The 17167-nt window shown below is 37.6% G+C and overlaps 1 protein-coding gene across 2 annotated transcripts in view; it reads left to right on the forward strand.

Moving 5' to 3' along the window:
• Nucleotides 1–17167, forward strand: part of zfyve26 (zinc finger, FYVE domain containing 26) — a 32355-nt gene that overhangs the window by 12856 nt on the left and 2332 nt on the right. For both annotated transcript variants that reach the window (XM_055161145.1, XM_055161148.1), the window contains 21 exons: nucleotides 560–759; nucleotides 1633–1737; nucleotides 1828–1950; nucleotides 2477–2653; nucleotides 4213–4462; nucleotides 5360–5458; nucleotides 5777–5964; nucleotides 6445–6581; nucleotides 6731–6759; nucleotides 7361–7497; nucleotides 8960–9180; nucleotides 9658–9805; nucleotides 10692–10901; nucleotides 13669–13884; nucleotides 14451–14648; nucleotides 14746–14826; nucleotides 15448–15575; nucleotides 15652–15811; nucleotides 15952–16011; nucleotides 16583–16765; nucleotides 16880–16930. In XM_055161145.1, the coding sequence (XP_055017120.1) occupies nucleotides 560–759; nucleotides 1633–1737; nucleotides 1828–1950; nucleotides 2477–2653; nucleotides 4213–4462; nucleotides 5360–5458; nucleotides 5777–5964; nucleotides 6445–6581; nucleotides 6731–6759; nucleotides 7361–7497; nucleotides 8960–9180; nucleotides 9658–9805; nucleotides 10692–10901; nucleotides 13669–13884; nucleotides 14451–14648; nucleotides 14746–14826; nucleotides 15448–15575; nucleotides 15652–15811; nucleotides 15952–16011; nucleotides 16583–16765; nucleotides 16880–16930 (3101 nt within the window). The remainder of the gene's footprint in view (nucleotides 1–559; nucleotides 760–1632; nucleotides 1738–1827; nucleotides 1951–2476; nucleotides 2654–4212; nucleotides 4463–5359; nucleotides 5459–5776; nucleotides 5965–6444; nucleotides 6582–6730; nucleotides 6760–7360; nucleotides 7498–8959; nucleotides 9181–9657; nucleotides 9806–10691; nucleotides 10902–13668; nucleotides 13885–14450; nucleotides 14649–14745; nucleotides 14827–15447; nucleotides 15576–15651; nucleotides 15812–15951; nucleotides 16012–16582; nucleotides 16766–16879; nucleotides 16931–17167) is intronic.

The following is a 17167-nucleotide window of genomic DNA, read 5'->3' on the forward strand; positions in this document are numbered from 1 at the left end:
ACACCTCATCTGTCAGTGTATGGGTATACATATTTTTTTTACTCTTTATTTATACTTGTATAACAATTATCCTGTAAACTTAACATATTTATTAGTAATACCTTTAATTATCTATAAAAGATTAATTCAAAAATACAAATACTGTAGTAATTATTGAAGCAAGTATCACGTTTTAATTTATAGCATTTTTAACTATAATTTTTGGTATTAGTCCCTGCAAACATAACGTTACATGTATTTTTGCAGAAAAAAAAAACATTTTATTTTATTATTTTTATTTTTTTAATGAATTTTTATATTTTACAGAACTAAAACCAAACCCCCCCCCCCCCCGCACACACACACACAGACACAAAATAAAAATAGATAAATAAAAGGGGAAAAAAACAAACTAAACATTCTAACTTAGGGAGAGTATAAATGAGTCATTTGAAATTAAATTATGATTAAATACCACTATAGAATAACTATTCATGTAAACACGTGTTCAACTTTTATTGCCTGGAAGTCCCACATTAAGATCCATGCTATTATATAATTTTTTTTGTTCATTCTTCAGAAGGGTACAGTGGTATCGGTCACCTCTTCCGTGTTCAGGACCCTCACCTTCGAGCCCATGTGACCTTAAAGTCCCTGGAGCGATGGCCCCTGACGTCCTGCCTGGAGCTGCTGGAGTTCTGCCTCAACGACCCCCTCACAGACCCACCCCTGAGAGCCCAACTTGAGCTCAAGAAGAAGGAGCTGGATATCTATCACTGGGTAATGTGATGATCATGTAACAAATACCAATTCTTGTTAACTTTTCCTTGAGTATATTTTGCAGATGCTGTAAATAGGAATAGGTTAGTTAAAGGAGCATTGTGTGACTTTTCTGGTGAAATTTCTGTCAAATGCTTTTCTCCATAGAGATGTTATTGCTTTGTCTGAAATGTTTTACAGTATGGCATTAAACATTTCTATCATCATGGAGACTAAACCAGACCAAGTTACAGGTCAGATCTATGGAGAGGCGACCCCACTGACAGTCAGAATGGCTGTCTTTCTAGGTATTTTTGAGCTTTAAAACCAACTGTAATTAAATAAATGTAAGGTAGAGATGTTTAATGTCATACTGTGGAACATTCCAGGCAGAACAATGTCATATCCATAGAAACAAGCAGGTGACGGACCCCCAACCAAAAAATTACACAGTGCACCATATCAAACTATATGCAACACCCGAGTTGCCAAATCTTAATTTAAAGTTATTTATTTAAGTTGTCAGCTTCACTTTATTTTGCATGTACTTCAGAGATACATTAGAGATGTCAAGAATATTCTGTGAAATTTTTGAAGGAAAAAAATATCTTCAAATCATTCTTCAAAAAAAATTGTACTGTGCTTTTTTCATTCATATAGTTTATTACCAGCTTAAAGTGTAGGTTTTATAAAAAATTGAGAAATTGTAAACAGTAACAGTAGTTATGTACTGTTAATAGTAGACATTGTGATTTGCACCTTATTTTTTCAGCATTTATATATTACACATTCATAGCAGGTAATGTAAATATGGATGAGTTTCCTGTTCATTATTCATATTATTCTGTTGCTTATGAAACCTATTTATATAACTAATTGAACTTCTTTTGCCAGATGTTGAATTTACAGCCACCTCTGCCCTGGGCAACTTGGCAAGAGCTACGTGTCGAATCAAGAACAAACTCTGAGCTCTTAATATCTACGATGCTGGAGGCGAAGGTAGTTTGCATAGAAAACTTATGATACAGTGTAGTGTGTGTTATAAAATTATACTGTTATTATTATATAATTATTTAAATTCTTTTGCAGGAGTTTGCCCTATGTGCCCAGTGGGTGGAGCTGTATCCTGTGTCTGACCAGTTGAGGCTAAAACTCACCACTGAACATTTACTGCATCTGTTGGAGAAGGGACAGAGTGACGAAGCTTTTCAGGTCTTTATAACAAAAAATATATAATGATAATGATGCATTTTAAAATATAAAATAATGACATGGGACATTTTCAACATTTTGGACACACTGATTAACTTTCTGGATATCCCCGAACATTACGATTGGCCTTTTGGTGTTTATTTATAACTATTCATTAATCTCTCACTTTCTTTTTTTTATCCTTTTGCAAAAGTTAGCTAGAAATGTTGCATAACTTAGCTTAAAAATTTACAGTTTGTGTTAATGAGTGGCTTATGGGTCACAGCATTTGTCCACCAACCTGAAGGTCAAACAGAGAAGTGCTATATAAATCCAAAGCATTACTTGGTAGTAAATCACGGAAAAACAACGTACAAAAATTTTGATTAGAGACCATAAGCAGCTTTGAAAATGTGTGTGTGTTTTTTTTTTTATTTGAACAGTAAAACAGACCATACAATAATATATTATCTGTCTTTTACATCTGTATATTTGTATTAATTTTATCTAGTACAATGATGTAATCTTTTGTTTCTCTCACTGGTAGCTGCTGGAGGGCCTCTCAGATTACTCAGTGGGGCTGGAAGTGTGTGAACAGGCCCTGGATAAACGGCCCGGTTTGTCGGCCTGTCACTTTTTGGCCGATTACCTCACGCTGCATTTTGAGAGACAGGTGTCACCTGCCCGAAGGCGGCACATACACGCTCTTCACCTGGGGTCAAAGGTTAGATCACTGTCAACATGCATGCATACATTTCAATATTGACACTAGTTTTCAGGTTACTGAGGTTGTTGTAATATTGTTTCCATAAATATCCATTTTCAGAATGGGGGTAAAAAGGATAGAAAGACTTTTATTATGTCCATGGGATAATTACCTGCTTCACTGCTCCTGAAAGGTTACTCCAGTGACATTAAACGATGGGTCATATGCAGAGCTCAAATTTCCCTACTGGGTCAATAAAGCGTACATCAACACTGCATCATGCAAATACACTATTATTTTTTGATTTTTAGTATTTCTGACCTCTTATTCTGAATGTATTTTTCACCATCGCAAAATGGTTATGAAGGCTACATTTTAGATACGTGGGAAAGATTACATCAGTGATCCAGCACAGTCTTTTATTTACTGTCCAAACAAACATTTATACTGAATGCTATCATATTCTCCGTATTTCCACTAAATACCCTTGACGTCATAGACATGTTAAATCTTGTATTGCATTCACCCCTTAATTCTGAGTAAGGTTTAGCCTCCTATTACAGAAGAAACAAGTCCTTCATCATTGTCTGCAGAACAAATGCCTGTGCTTATACAGTAACTTTTCATTGTGTAACTCATTGACTTTTTTCCAAGAACTGTTGAAAATTTTAAATTCTTAGAGCCTCTAGAGTTTTGATGAGGTCTTTTACACAAGGCTATTGGTTAAGTGTGCATTTTAATTTAATAGTTATATTCTGAATTACAAAAAATGGAATGAAAACACCAAACTTTAATATTTCCAACTTGTTCTGTTCTCAATAATGTAGTAATTGAAAAGTTTGGACCTTATGTTGGTTTGGCAAAATATCATTGAAAGTCACATAAATATTATTCTAATGTTAAAGATCCTATATTACACAAATTTGACTCTTGTGAGATTCAAACCATGTTATAATGTTGTACCTCCTCAGAAACATAACTGGAGTTGTGTTTTGTTTCATTCACACATCTTGGAGTAATCCTGCATTATAAATCTGTCTACATCTCCAAAACTCACCTTGTGCTCTATTCCATCTCCAGCTATTATGAAGCTGTAGTTTTCAATTTAACAGCTCCTTTTACCTTTAGTTCAGGGCTGAAATCATCCAAATTATTCTAGTGAATGTGTGTGGAATTTCAAAACACAGCTGAGCACTTTGTGTATTACGACATGACATCCCAAGGTAGAACAGAGTGTTTTTAGTTTGAGAGAAGAACTAAGTCTAAGTATGCAGGTTTTGTGTGTTAAACACGTGTGAATGAAACAAAACGCAACTCCAGGTATGTTTGTAATAAGGAAACAACATTATCACATAGATCAGAAAATAGCCTAATATGGGTCCTTTTTAAATAATTTATCAATGTAGAATATCTGTCTGCTGCATAAATCAAAGTCTTAGCTGACTGAACTTCCAATTACCACACAAAACTGGCTATATCTCTTAGGTGTAGGTCAATGTTTGTATATGCAGTGTTACTGATAAATAAACAAATAAAGCAAACTATAATGTATATTTGTGTGTTTTACGTTCCTCTAGGTGTTATTGACCCTGCCTCCTACTGCAAGACAGGACTACTTCCCACTTCTGTCTGAGCCGCTGCTGATGCTTGAGCAGCTGTTGATGAACCTGAAGGTGGACTGGGCGGGGCTAGCTGTGGCTACGCTCAAGGGTCTTCTGGTGGGACAGGAGGCGGGATTCAGCGCGGAACACATAGATGAGATTTTAGCAGAATACGCCTCCAAAGCTCTGGACTTCTCCTGTGCACCCAGCCAGAGATCACGGTCCGGTATGTGATAAAATTAACATATTTCAACACATTGTAACATGTATTTTACTTTGCATCAAGCTCTATCATTGATTACAAAACTATCACAATAACAAAGTAAAAGGTTTTTGCACTGACTGTGGTGAGGTAAAATAGATATACAGTAGCAGAATATGCACTATTACATGATATTGTTCCAGTAAATGAAGACAGTCAACCATATTGTCTAGCTTAATGGCCCATACACGCATTTTTCTGATCTATGTTATAATGTTGTTTCCTCAGCAAAAACATGTTTTTTTTTCACTCACACATGGTTCACACACAAACCCTGCATATTTAGGCTGAGTTCTTTTCAGAACAGAAAAAACAGAAAACACTATGTTCCACCGTGTGTTGTCATGTGGTAATGCAGGAAGTGCTTCACTTGGTTTTTAAACTCCACACAATTTTACTGGAATAACTTGAGTAATTTCAGCTCTGGAATTTTCAATCTTCACTGAACAAAACGTAAAATGTAGCTGTTAACCTGAAAATGACTAATGACTAGTAATAAAAGGTTAATCAAATATATGTGAATTGAACAAAACATAGCTCCGGGTATGTTTTTGTGGAAATAACAATGTTCTAACATGGCTTAAAGCTTTCAAGAATCCATTCTATTATATAGGATCTTTAAATATATTACACTTTCTATCATTAGGCTATTCAACTATAAAAGGATTGTGGATGAAACTGCCTTGTACAATCACACCAAAGTCTTAATGCCTCTAATGTGACACCATTATAATACTAATAAACATTATGTGGAATATTTCATCCAACTTTTGTATGCTGTTTTTACTCCTAATTTTGCAATATCTTGTTTGAGGTCAGATATTGAACAACATCGTAATGACCGTGGGTATTTTCTTATAGACTCTGTGATAAGCCTCCAGGAGGGTCTGCTGCAGTGTCCAGCTCAAGATACCAGCTCCTCCTCATCCAGCCGAGTAGAATCCCCAACTGGATCTACAAGTAAGAACATTTTCACATGTTTACTCATGAGACAATCTATTAGCAGTGTTTCCAATTAATAGAGGAGACTACGATGGCCCCCCAATAGTCTTACCCGCCCTGCCCATAGTATAAAAACTATCTGAGCAAAAAATTTGAACAACATTTTTTTTTTTTGTTCAGTAGAGCCAATAAGTGACAGTTATACACCAAAATATTATATTAAATAAAATGATTAAAATATGGATCTCTTGTGCCATCATAGTCTTTGTGTAAACCTGTGAGAAACACCATATTAGTTATTATAACCTGTATCCTTTTAAATAAATATGTACACAGACAGCACGCCGACTCACACACCCTACTCAAACAGCACAGAGAAGGACAGAGACAGGGCGTCAGCAGGTAAAAAGCGCCGTCTGTCAGTGAAGTTTCAGCCTCCGGAGCAGCCTCCAGCTCAGAAAGACTGGGTCCCAGACACTCAGCACAGTGTCTGTATGGTCTGTCAGAGAGAGAGGTTTACTATGGTGAGTCCCAAATATATTCTACTGAAGTTATTCCAACCCTGATTTAGTTTTAGAGGGCCCATATTACACTATTGTCTGATCCATGTTATAATGTGTGGTGTCCTCATCAAAAACATACCTGGAGTTGTGTTTTGTTTCATTCACACATGTTTAAGACATAAACCCTGCATATTTAGGGCTGAGTTCCACCTTGTGACATCATGTGGTTTTTAACTTTATACACCATCACTGGAATCATTTCGATACTACTACATGACATCACAAAGTGGAACGGAGCATTTTAAGAATGAAAAGCATTTGAAGATGACTAATAATCCAGGATTACTCAAACATATATGAACGAAACAAAACACAACTACAGGTGTGTTTTTGAGGTGTCCATAACATGACTTAAACCTCACAAATATGTTTAGTGCTTTTGGTATATTGGCTGTTATTGACATAGTATCACTATAAATATGTATTTTTGCTCTTCTTTAGTTTAACCGGAGGCACCACTGTCGGCGATGTGGGCGTCTGGTTTGTCAGGCCTGTTCTGAGAAGAAAATGAACGTGGAAGGATGTCCCGGAGAGGAAGTCCGAGTCTGTGATCAGTGTTATGCCTTCTTTCATCCAGAGTAAGACACTGCACCCTAGACATATTGTATTGGATTCTATGACATTTAGATATTTATTAGGGTAAACACTAAATAATCTAAAATAATTCATATATAAATGTGTCAATTGACTTACATCTTGAGATACATAATTGTGTTTTTGTTTGCAGATCTGACGATGAGGAAGAACCAGATGAAGGTATGTGTCTATGGCCATATACGGCTCAATTCATAAATTTGATTCTTGCACACCCAGTCACACCTATTCCCAGCATAACTGGCCTATATGTAAATATGGCCACCTAAATGCTCACATTGTCATTTTATACACAATAATTAAGGTCTGGAATTGGGCCTGGGTAGTAAAATGTATTTTAGTGAGCTTAAAGGTGCACTACATAACATTTTTAGTGGAGGATGTTCCTCCTGCTTGTCTCCAAGAAAATGTTATTGCTTTGTCTAGAAGGTTCCAGTAAGTAAAATTAAGCCTATCATGAGGAAGATGAGCACTACAGTGCAACACTACATTACAATTCAGATATGTGGAGAGTCGCTCCTATTCACAAAAGGAATTACTGTACTTTTGAGCAACAAAAACACCAGTGATGAATGAATGAATGATGGATATGTTTAATGCCGTACCATGGACATTCCAGGCAAAGCAATAACATCTACATGGAGAGAAGTAGATAGCGGACCCTCCACCACATAAGCTGCACAGGGCACCTTTAAGGAGACTTATTGTCAGTAATTTCATTAATGAGGCAACAATATTTTGTTGTTCATTTATGTTTTTGTAGACCCCAGCAGTCCCAGAGCCCCAGAGGAAGATGTGGAAGGGACACTGCATCTTCCTGAAGTCACCCATCGACAAATCCAGCTATGCACAAACCCTGCAGAAAACCAACTGCTTAGAAGTGAATTTTACTTTGAACAGGTCTGCTGTAAAGTGTTAACTCATAATATCTTATGCATAGTAAACACTCCTAGGCTCACAGTACCAACCACACATTAACACAGTGTACTTGTGTACTTGTCTTATTTTGTTGAAAAGTTCCAGTTAATCATGTTATAGTACTTGTTCTCTCATTACTAATCTTAACTAATATTTGCATAAATTCTAAAATTATATAATGATCTTCTGATGATCCCTGGCCCAAAACTCTGGAACAAACTGTCCCCTGATATGCACGCCATCACAGACGTTGGCCTGTTTACATCCAGGCTCAAAATGTACCTATTCAGAGTGGCTAATGCAGTTACACTTTGCACAGTTTGTTTTATTTCATTGTTTAATGTTTTGAATGTTTTTTATATTGTGTTGGTTTTATTGGAAAGCACTTTGGTCACCTTGAGTGTTGTAAAGGGCTGTAGAAATATGGATTGATTGACTGATTATTAACTTCTTAAATTGAAAACGACATAAAAACATATAGGGCCGCATCTTGCCCCCAGACTTAGTGCAAAGCGCAAGTGGGCGTGTCCAGGTGAGGCTGTACTTCACTGCTGGAGGCTGGAGTGGGACGGTACAAGTACATATATGGTGATGACATCTGAACCAATCTGTGACTGCTGTGGCATTTAAAAACACTGCCCGTGTGGGTAATGTGTGCAGTCTTTGCCTCATTATCAGGCAGCAAAGTGGAGTGTGGGGAAAAGTTATATATGTTATAACTGTTCCGGAGCCCCACGATGCAAGTACACACCAGCAGACACCAGGAATATAGAATTTTGTATAGGCCATGCCCACTGCATTTGGTCCCACACAGGTGGATGTCTCACGGATTATGGAATACGTTTATTGTTTATTGTTTCTGATGTTACGCACAGATACGATACGTGCGTCTGCTCTGCTGTCACAGCCCTGAGCTGTCAGTGAATATGGATATGGATATGCATTAGGACCACAGACAGTGTAAGAAAACACACTTTAGGACAGTGCTGTAAACGGCCTAATTTGAATGGGTTTTGTACAGATCCAGACCAAACCAAACTATAGAGCAGAACTGAGCCGATACAGAGAGCGGGCGAGGGGCTGTGCTCTGCTGCACAGGGGCATCTGGACAACTCCCGCACAGCACATGAACATGTTATGAATGTTGAGCATTTATCATCCTAATATATTTCCAAATAAAAGAAGCCTTGAGCATGTTACATGTTGTTTTTCAGTGAACTCGTTTGGTATTTATTTTTACGGTTCTGGCAATTCACTGAACGCGCCTCACCATGCCCTCAGTCTGCTCTGCTCCACCTGATATTCAGTCACGGCACACCTCCTGTTTAGAACTCCACGCCCCACACTTGCGCCAGCGCTGAGACTGGGGGGCAAGCTACGGCCCATAGCCTTTAGCCCAGTATATACTCAATAAAACTAATGTACCTTCTATTCCTCCTCGTAGGCCCCGTGTGCACCCCTCTGCGTGGCCATTTTGTCTCTACACAGTGACCAAAAGTTCTGTGGTCACCAGCTCATTGCCCACTGCCGCTCTCTGTCCCATAAACTGACCAACCCAGAGGTGGATGCGTGTCTCCTCACTGACATTATGAAGCAGCTCCTGTTCAGTGCAAAACTCATGTTCGTCAAGGTTGGACGCAGCCAGGACCTTGTGCTGTGTGACAGGTCTGTACTAGAGACTTGTTTATGGGTGCCATTCTAAATACTTTTCACCATTCAAAAGACGTAAGTAAGTTTTGATTTGATAACTGACTGGTGGGTTCCAACACAAATCTAAAGAAAAGTTAGGTAGTTTCAGCATAAACAAATGATAAACAACTGGTTTGGGTTAAAGAAATTTAAGAAAGTTTGAAGAAAGTTACTTGTATCTTGAACCAGGCATTTTAAAGTCCTGGTTCCAAACTAATTTAGAGGTACCCAAACGTATTTGTTTTGTCTTTAGGCAAAACACCCCGCCCACCTTTCCTGTGTGTTTACTTGTGAAAAAGGCTAAATTGTTATGTCTTATATGTTTTATTTTCTGATGCATGAACTGTAATAACCTTAACGTGTTTATGCACGGCTACAATGTTTGCTAGTCAAAGATCTGCTCTGTGCTGGTTAATGACATCCTATACTGTTTCTGTTCTTTTGTGTGTCCAGTTACATAAGCAAGGTCGACGTGCTGAAGATTCTGGTGATGGCCAATTATAAATATATTCCTTCACTGGATGACATTTTGGAGACTTCAGCGGTCACACGACTTCGTAACCAGCTGTTGGAGGCTGAGTACTACCAACTTGCAGTAGAGGTATGGCATTCAATGCTGTACCTTGTTTTAAAATTGTCTGACCTGGAGTAGCCTCTGTTTAGGCTATTGCACAACCTTACTCAAACTAACACTGGTTGGCCACCTAAAATAGGACCGAATGTTAACTTTGCGGGACCTCCGCCACACTGTTACTGTTTTGGGATCCACACTGAGTCGTTCTCAGGTTGTATCTCCCTTGAAGCTTCCAGGTTATTTAAGGACTCAGTCTGTGTGTGTGTGTGTGTGCATGTGTGTGCGCGTGTGCGTGTGTGAGTTTGTGTGTTTGTGTGGTTGTGTCAATTTGACTTAAAGGGAATGCGGAAGCTAAATAAATGTAAAAGAATACATTTCATTTTTGTGTATGCATTTTCGTATTGAATTGTGAGACGTTTGCAGACCAAATTATTAGGTCAAATTATTTGTATCTTGCAGTAATAAATAAAACTTCTACTCTTTTGTATTGGATTGTAGTTAAAATAAAACGGAATGTTGCACAGTATAGCTTTACACTTGTCTATATCCACGGAGGAAAACATGAGATGCCATTTGGCAAAGTTACAAGATCTGTGGAGAGGCACCCCAGCTCATGTTTCTTTGGGATTTTTTATTTTTATTTTTTACTTCAACACCCTTATGTGAATAAATGCGAGATGGATACGTTTAATGGCATACTGCAGAACTTTCCATCCCAAGCAATAGCATTGGACCGCACTGACCTGAAAACTTGTAATATAGTATCAAAGTTTGTATCAGGCTTGAGATTTGATTTGAAACAGCAGTTAGTTTGGAGTTTGAGTTTTGAGTGAAACAAGAGTTAATAGCTTGATATATAAAAAAATAATAATAATAATAAAATTGCAATATTTATTTTTTATTTGTCTTTTAGGTTTCAACCAAAAGTGGGCTGGACCCCAGTGGAGTGTGGCAGGCTTGGGGCATGGCCTGTCTGAAAGGGGGAAACCTCTCTGGAGCCAGGGAGAAGTTTGCCCGCTGCCTGAAGCCCCCTGTGGATCGAAATCAGCTCAACCAGGGCCCACTTCTGCTACAGGAGATCATACAGCATCTAGAGACCAGTGTTCGGCCTGCTACAACTACTGTAAGACCACCAAAATAAGCTATTTAACGTAAAGGCTGGTAATTAAGCACTATCTGTAGCTTGCATAGAGGGTCCGCCACCTGCTTAATTCCATGAGTCCTAACCCTATGATTGTGTATATATACTTCTTGCATTATATACAAATCTTGTCATCTTTATTACAATACAGATGTTGTTATTGCCCCAAAATGCCTTGAAAAACATGCATTCTTACTGTGGGCCCCCCACCTGCAAAACTGTTGAATCAGCAACTTGCCATGCTGTGGAACATTTTAGTAATGCATTAACATCTCCAATAAGACTTGGAGGTAGTGTACCCTCCACCAGAAAAGTTACATAATGCTCCTTTTTAAATCCATTCTATTTATTATAAAACAGTATATCTTGTTATTTGTCTAACAGGTACAGAACTGTCCTACACACTGTAGTATCTCTAGTAAGGTTGTTAATGTTAGAGTACATCCAAAGTTACCAGACAAATTTAAACACACACATCACTTCCTTTTGTGCAATGTTTTCAAAAGTAGATTGCAAGGTCAACAGGTCAGTCTAGATAGTGTTAAATAATAAAACAGTTGTAGTATGCCACCCAGGCCAGAGTCAGAATGACCTGATGAGTTCTCACAATTACACAGCAAGTATAAATCACCCCTGTGTCTGTGCTGTGAACTGAAGGTGCCTTTGTCCAATGGTCTGAAAATACTTGGAAATAGTGCTAAAGCCTTGTATAGTTCTTAAAAGTGCACTGTGTCACCTTTCCTGTACAAAAAAATGCTGGTATCAAAAACTGAAACCCATAAAATGTCTATAATCTTTAAGTTTTTAATTGATGCCTGTCTAGTTCTAGCACAGATCAAAATAAAAGTTACTTAGTCCAAAAGAAATGATAAATAACTGGTTAGGCTTAAAAATGTATTTTATGAATGTCAGCTTTTTTATAATGCTATATATTGATTAACAGAATAAAAGCTGAAGTGAAACTAAAGGGAAGATGCCTCTAACACCCTAAAGGACATAGTGGTAAAGCCTTATGCAGGTGCACGATGTAATCTTTCTGGTAGTGTTTGCCACCTGTTTATCTCCATGCAGATGTTATTTCTTTGCGTGGAATGTGTATATATTTTGGCTAGCCCCTTGAGATGCATTATCTCTTTTTAAGGGGGTCAAGAATGTTCCACAGTATGCCTTAAACCTTTTGTATCAGATATATATTCAGTTACAGGTGTTTCAGTTCTTAGTGTGAGCAGGCTTCCACAGATCTGGCCTGTAACCTGGTGGCATCATCTAATTGTCTCGAGTTACATAATGCAGAGATTATAAAACATTAATATCTGAACTACAGTTGTGGGTGTATCTAGGGTGTGGATATTACGTAGGAAATTTCCCAAAATGCCTCTGCTCAAGTGCCATGTAATCGAACTCTAAAGAATTACATAACAGAAAAAACTTGTACGGTAGGCTACATTCAAATTCAGGTTATGTAACATGCAAGATTTAGGACCAGTAATTTGTCAGCTTGATTTGTAATGGAACCAGAGCTGTGGTAATGTTAGCACTGTCACCTCGCAACAAGAATGCGGCAGACGTTTGTGTATGGCTGTTTGCCCGTTTGCCCTGTGTCTATGTGGGTTGGGCTGGAGTAGAGACCTCCAGGCACAACACTGCTATTGTAAGTTGTATTGTGCCATGTATGGTGAGAACAAAATGCCCTTCTGGTAATTTTGTTTTTTCATTATTACTTTTATCTTACACTTATTTTTTATTTATTATTTTTTTTTATCAATCCTCTCATAGTGGATTCACTTGTCTTGGTGGATGAGATAAAATGTGCATGCAATTTGTAAGAATAATTATATCTAAAGTAAATAAAATACAAACTTTCCCAGTAAGTCTTTATTTAAGTAAGTCTTTATTTATATAGCGCTTTTCACAGACATATGTCACAAAGAGGCTTTACAAAGCATTTTATAGATTCATTATTCTTTTTCTCCACACCCGGTGGTGGTAAGCTTCTATTGTAGGCACAGCTGCCCTGGGGCATACTGACGGAAGTGCGGCTGCCATGCCAATCGGCGCCATCGATCCCTCCGACCACCACCATCACTCACACACACACCACTTTCATACTAGGCAATGTGGGTGAAGTGTAACAATAACAGTAGAAGCATATTCTGGGCCACATCAGAAGTGAGTCTAAAGTGTGGCTAAACCTGGAGCAAACGTGCACTAGAACAGGATCAAACCTGAGCTACATTAGGCTAAACCTGATCTCAAACCAGGAGCATGCCAGGGAAAGTGTGGAACCACCTGTAAAGCTTATGCATACAAGTTTATTACAAGTTATTACTATTTACTACAATATTAAGGCTTTGCAATATCTTACTTTAAAGGCGCACTATGTAACTTTTTGGTTGGGGGCCCGTCACTTGCTTGCTTCTATGGATATGCCATTGCTTTGCCTGGAACATTCCATAGTATGACGTTAAACAGCTCTACCTTCAATTACAGGTGGTTTTATAGCTCAAAAATACCCAGAAAAAACATTCTGACTGAGAAGGGTCTCTTCTCCACAGATCTGACCTGTAACTTGGCCTGGTTTGGTCTCCATAAGGTAGAAAGGTTCAGTGCCATATGGTGAAACATTCCAGACAAAGCAATGACATCTCCAGAAAAGCTTTTGATGAACCCTCCACCAGAAAAGCTGCACAATGCACCTTTAAATAACCAGTTATCTTATTCTGATATAATGTATTTTCTTGTTTTTCAGTCTTTTGTCGAGGATATTTTGGCATCTTTGTATGAGCTGGAGGAGGCCCTGAGTGAGAGTGGTCCCATTGAGCGATCAGACGGACAAAAGCGAAGCAGTTCATTTCATCAGGAGAGTTTGTTTTACCTGAACACTTATGGTACACACTTGGCTCTCATCAGTTTCTACATGCGCCACGACTGCCTGCTGGAGGCACTCAAATACCTGCTCAACAAGGTCAGGATCCGCATGTACATTAACTCATGTCAGTAGAGTAGAGGATATACATATTTAAAAGGAATTACATTAATTTATGTAGCTGTAGACACTGACTTAAGGTTTAAATGTTATGTAAGCAAATTACTTGTCAACTGATCCAACCTGCAATAGCATCTGTCAATTAAAAGTCATTATTATGAAGTAGAAGCCATTATTTGCATTGCATTGTAGAATAGTGCCATGTAAGGGTTTGTGAGTGTCCAAAAAGGTGATTTAAAGGCATGTTATGTAACATTTCTGTTAACATTACTGCTTATCCCCATGCTATTACACTGGAATGTATGGAAGTGTGGCAGTAAACTTGATAAAATAGCGTTCTTGCATTGTTATTACTAAAAAGAAATACATTTGTATCCATGGACATAGATACGTTTAATGCCATACTGTGCGGAACTTTTCAAGTGATCTCTACCAGGAACATTATGTAGTACGCTTACAGCTTTTAATGCTGTTATGTTTTATCCTCAGAAACACATCTTCTAATTCAATAATTCTGGGGTTCTGTATTTGTTAACTTGTCTCAGGAATGTCCAGATGAGGTGTTTCTGGAGGGAGTGCTACAGCCCAGTTTGGAGCAGGGACGTCTTGGATCTCTGGAGGAAGTTTTGGAAAAGCTGGACCCAGGTTTAGAAACATGCAGCCGATACCTCCTCGCCTCTTGTCAAGTCATGCAACGCAGAGGACACTTTCACACTCTGTACCGACTACAACAGTTTATGATGGTGATAACATTTTGCTCTTATGAAATCGGAAATCTTGGCAATACATTTTAAGTGTTATGCAACCAAGGAGGTAACATTTGCTCATTTGTTTGTTCAGGATCACGTGCGAGCTGCCATGACTTGTATTCGTTTCTTCACACATGGAGCCAGTTCATACCATCAGCTCGGAGAACAACAGGTGCATCATCCACTAAGTTTTACAGTACACAGAGTTCTCAACTGCTAGATTAAATATATTGTGGTAGGTTTGAGAAGCCAAGTACAGGAAAATGTATTATTTATATATATTAGTTATTGGCAGACGATCACCCAAGCATGCCCTGTAGTCTTGTCCTTGGTGTTCTGGCTTTTCCCTACCATCTAAAGCATGCATCTATGAGCAGTGTTTGGTGTATGGTGGCTGCCCATTTGAAAGCAAGTACATTGGGAAAAATGGACTGGTTGAAAATTAAATATTGGCCAAAAGCAATATTTATGTATAATATATATTTTTTACAGGTATCTTTTAAATTGCATTTTAAAATAAAATAAAATGCAGAGTCTGTGGTGGCAGATTTTTTTCATTATAATCTTATGCAATTTGTGGAGGATAATTGCCACTTCCTCCTCACTTCACTGCCTATATTTAATAATTTTGACCAGTGTAGTCACTTTTCTATATTTTTGATTATAGAATAGTCAACCAAGTCTAATTTGTTATTGAGACTATGGGAGAGAAGTGTAGACTTATTTCTTTCTTATATTTTTTTATTTATTTATGAGAAGCACTGACTCATTTCTTCATTATGTCTGTTCTCAGAGCTGGTTGGTCAAAGCCAAAGATCATTTAAGAACATATCTCCAAGAGCAGCAGGGCAGAGGAGTGGGCCGGAGAAGATCTCAAGTCAACTCCTTCAGAAAAACTATGTCCGCTAGTGATGTTTCAAGGTTAGAAATGATCCTCACTTAATTCAAAACTATGAAATATAAAAACAATAGAAGCTAAAGTAATTTTTTTATTTAGGCATATGAATACAATTGAGCTGCAGTTGGAGGTGACCCGGTTCCTTTATCGTTGTGAGATAAAAACACAACAAACCAGTACATTATCAGCCAAATCTGGATCACAGTCTCCACCTACACTGTTCGGAGGGAGTGCAATGAAGATTGATGTTGCATGCAAGGTTTGATGCTTTCTAACAATACAGATTAAAACTTGGTTATGGTTGGTTATGTCCATAGTTGTTTTTTTTAAATGTCAGAATTTTTATGTTTAATTTAGTTTTTTATGTTTAGGTTAAATACAGTGTTTTTATATTTACAGGTGATGCTCGGTGGAAAAAATATAGAAGAGGGGTTTGGCATTGCATACAGAGTTATACAGGTAGGTAACTCAAAACACTATTACCTAATTTTTAAATCTGTATCTAAACCAATCATAGGGAGTGACCAAGCCAGCAAACTAAAGACATTGCAAGGTGGAACAGAGTGCTTTCAGTTTGAAAGAAGAACTCACCCTAAATATGCAGGGAGGCACAATTCCAAATGTTATGACATCGATCAGAAAACCGTGTAATATGGGCCTTTTAAGCTTACTAAACACAGATAAATCATTGCACTATTTTTTTTTGTTACCTGACCTAATTTTCAATTTTAATCCTACATTATTACACAAATTTTATACTGAATAATATTTTCTTCTACATTTTCTTCTACATACATATTATTATTAAGTTCTTTTCATCTGAGCTCATAATCGTAAGTTCAACTAAATACTTGCATAATGATGAAGTGAAATGCTATCAATTAATCAAAACTGGTCCGATATAATTACACAATTTTAGCATTCAATTGAAAATACTAATACTTGCGAAATTCATGAGTGGCTTTTTCCTTCCACATGATCAACAATTTTTAAAGACTCATGTAATTTTTTTCTTATGTATAATTTTCAGGATTTCCAGTTGGAGGCCCAGTCTGTCTACACGCGGGCTGGTCAGCTGCTCATTAGACAAAGGAAATACTCTGCAGTGAAGCAGCTCCTGAAGTGTGTAGGGGAATCAGGAACAGCCACGAAAAGTGACTGTGACTCTCTCCTCCTTAGTTGTGTGTCCAGCGCTGACAAAGCCCCGGCCGATGTGAGTGAGACAGACTTTAGGAGGAAAATGACATGATAAATAATATATTAATATATATGACATATTGCAGTGTATTGCAGTGATATGTGATTTTATGTATTTTATCAACATCAGGCAAAAGAGCTGGAAAGTCTCATTCTGGAGATCAAGAGCACAGAAAACAAGGTTTGTGTGTTACAGTACAGTACAGTACAGTGCATATATGTACATATGTTCAAATATTTTTCTTTTTATTTCACTTGACTGAAAATTGTAACAAAGCCCTTTGTCCTCTTTTGGAAGATTTCCTTCAATTCTACCAAGGCAATGCTTTCCTAGAATATTTAAAATTATGTAATGTATGTAATTTATAACACCTTGCTGTTAAATCCACATTGTAAAAATACTTCATTGATTTTACTA

Source organism: Boleophthalmus pectinirostris, unplaced genomic scaffold (genome assembly GCF_026225935.1).
Source record: "Boleophthalmus pectinirostris isolate CB_2022bp ecotype Guang Dong unplaced genomic scaffold, ASM2622593v1 HiC_scaffold_10, whole genome shotgun sequence".
NCBI classification, from domain to species: domain Eukaryota; kingdom Metazoa; phylum Chordata; class Actinopteri; order Gobiiformes; family Gobiidae; genus Boleophthalmus; species Boleophthalmus pectinirostris.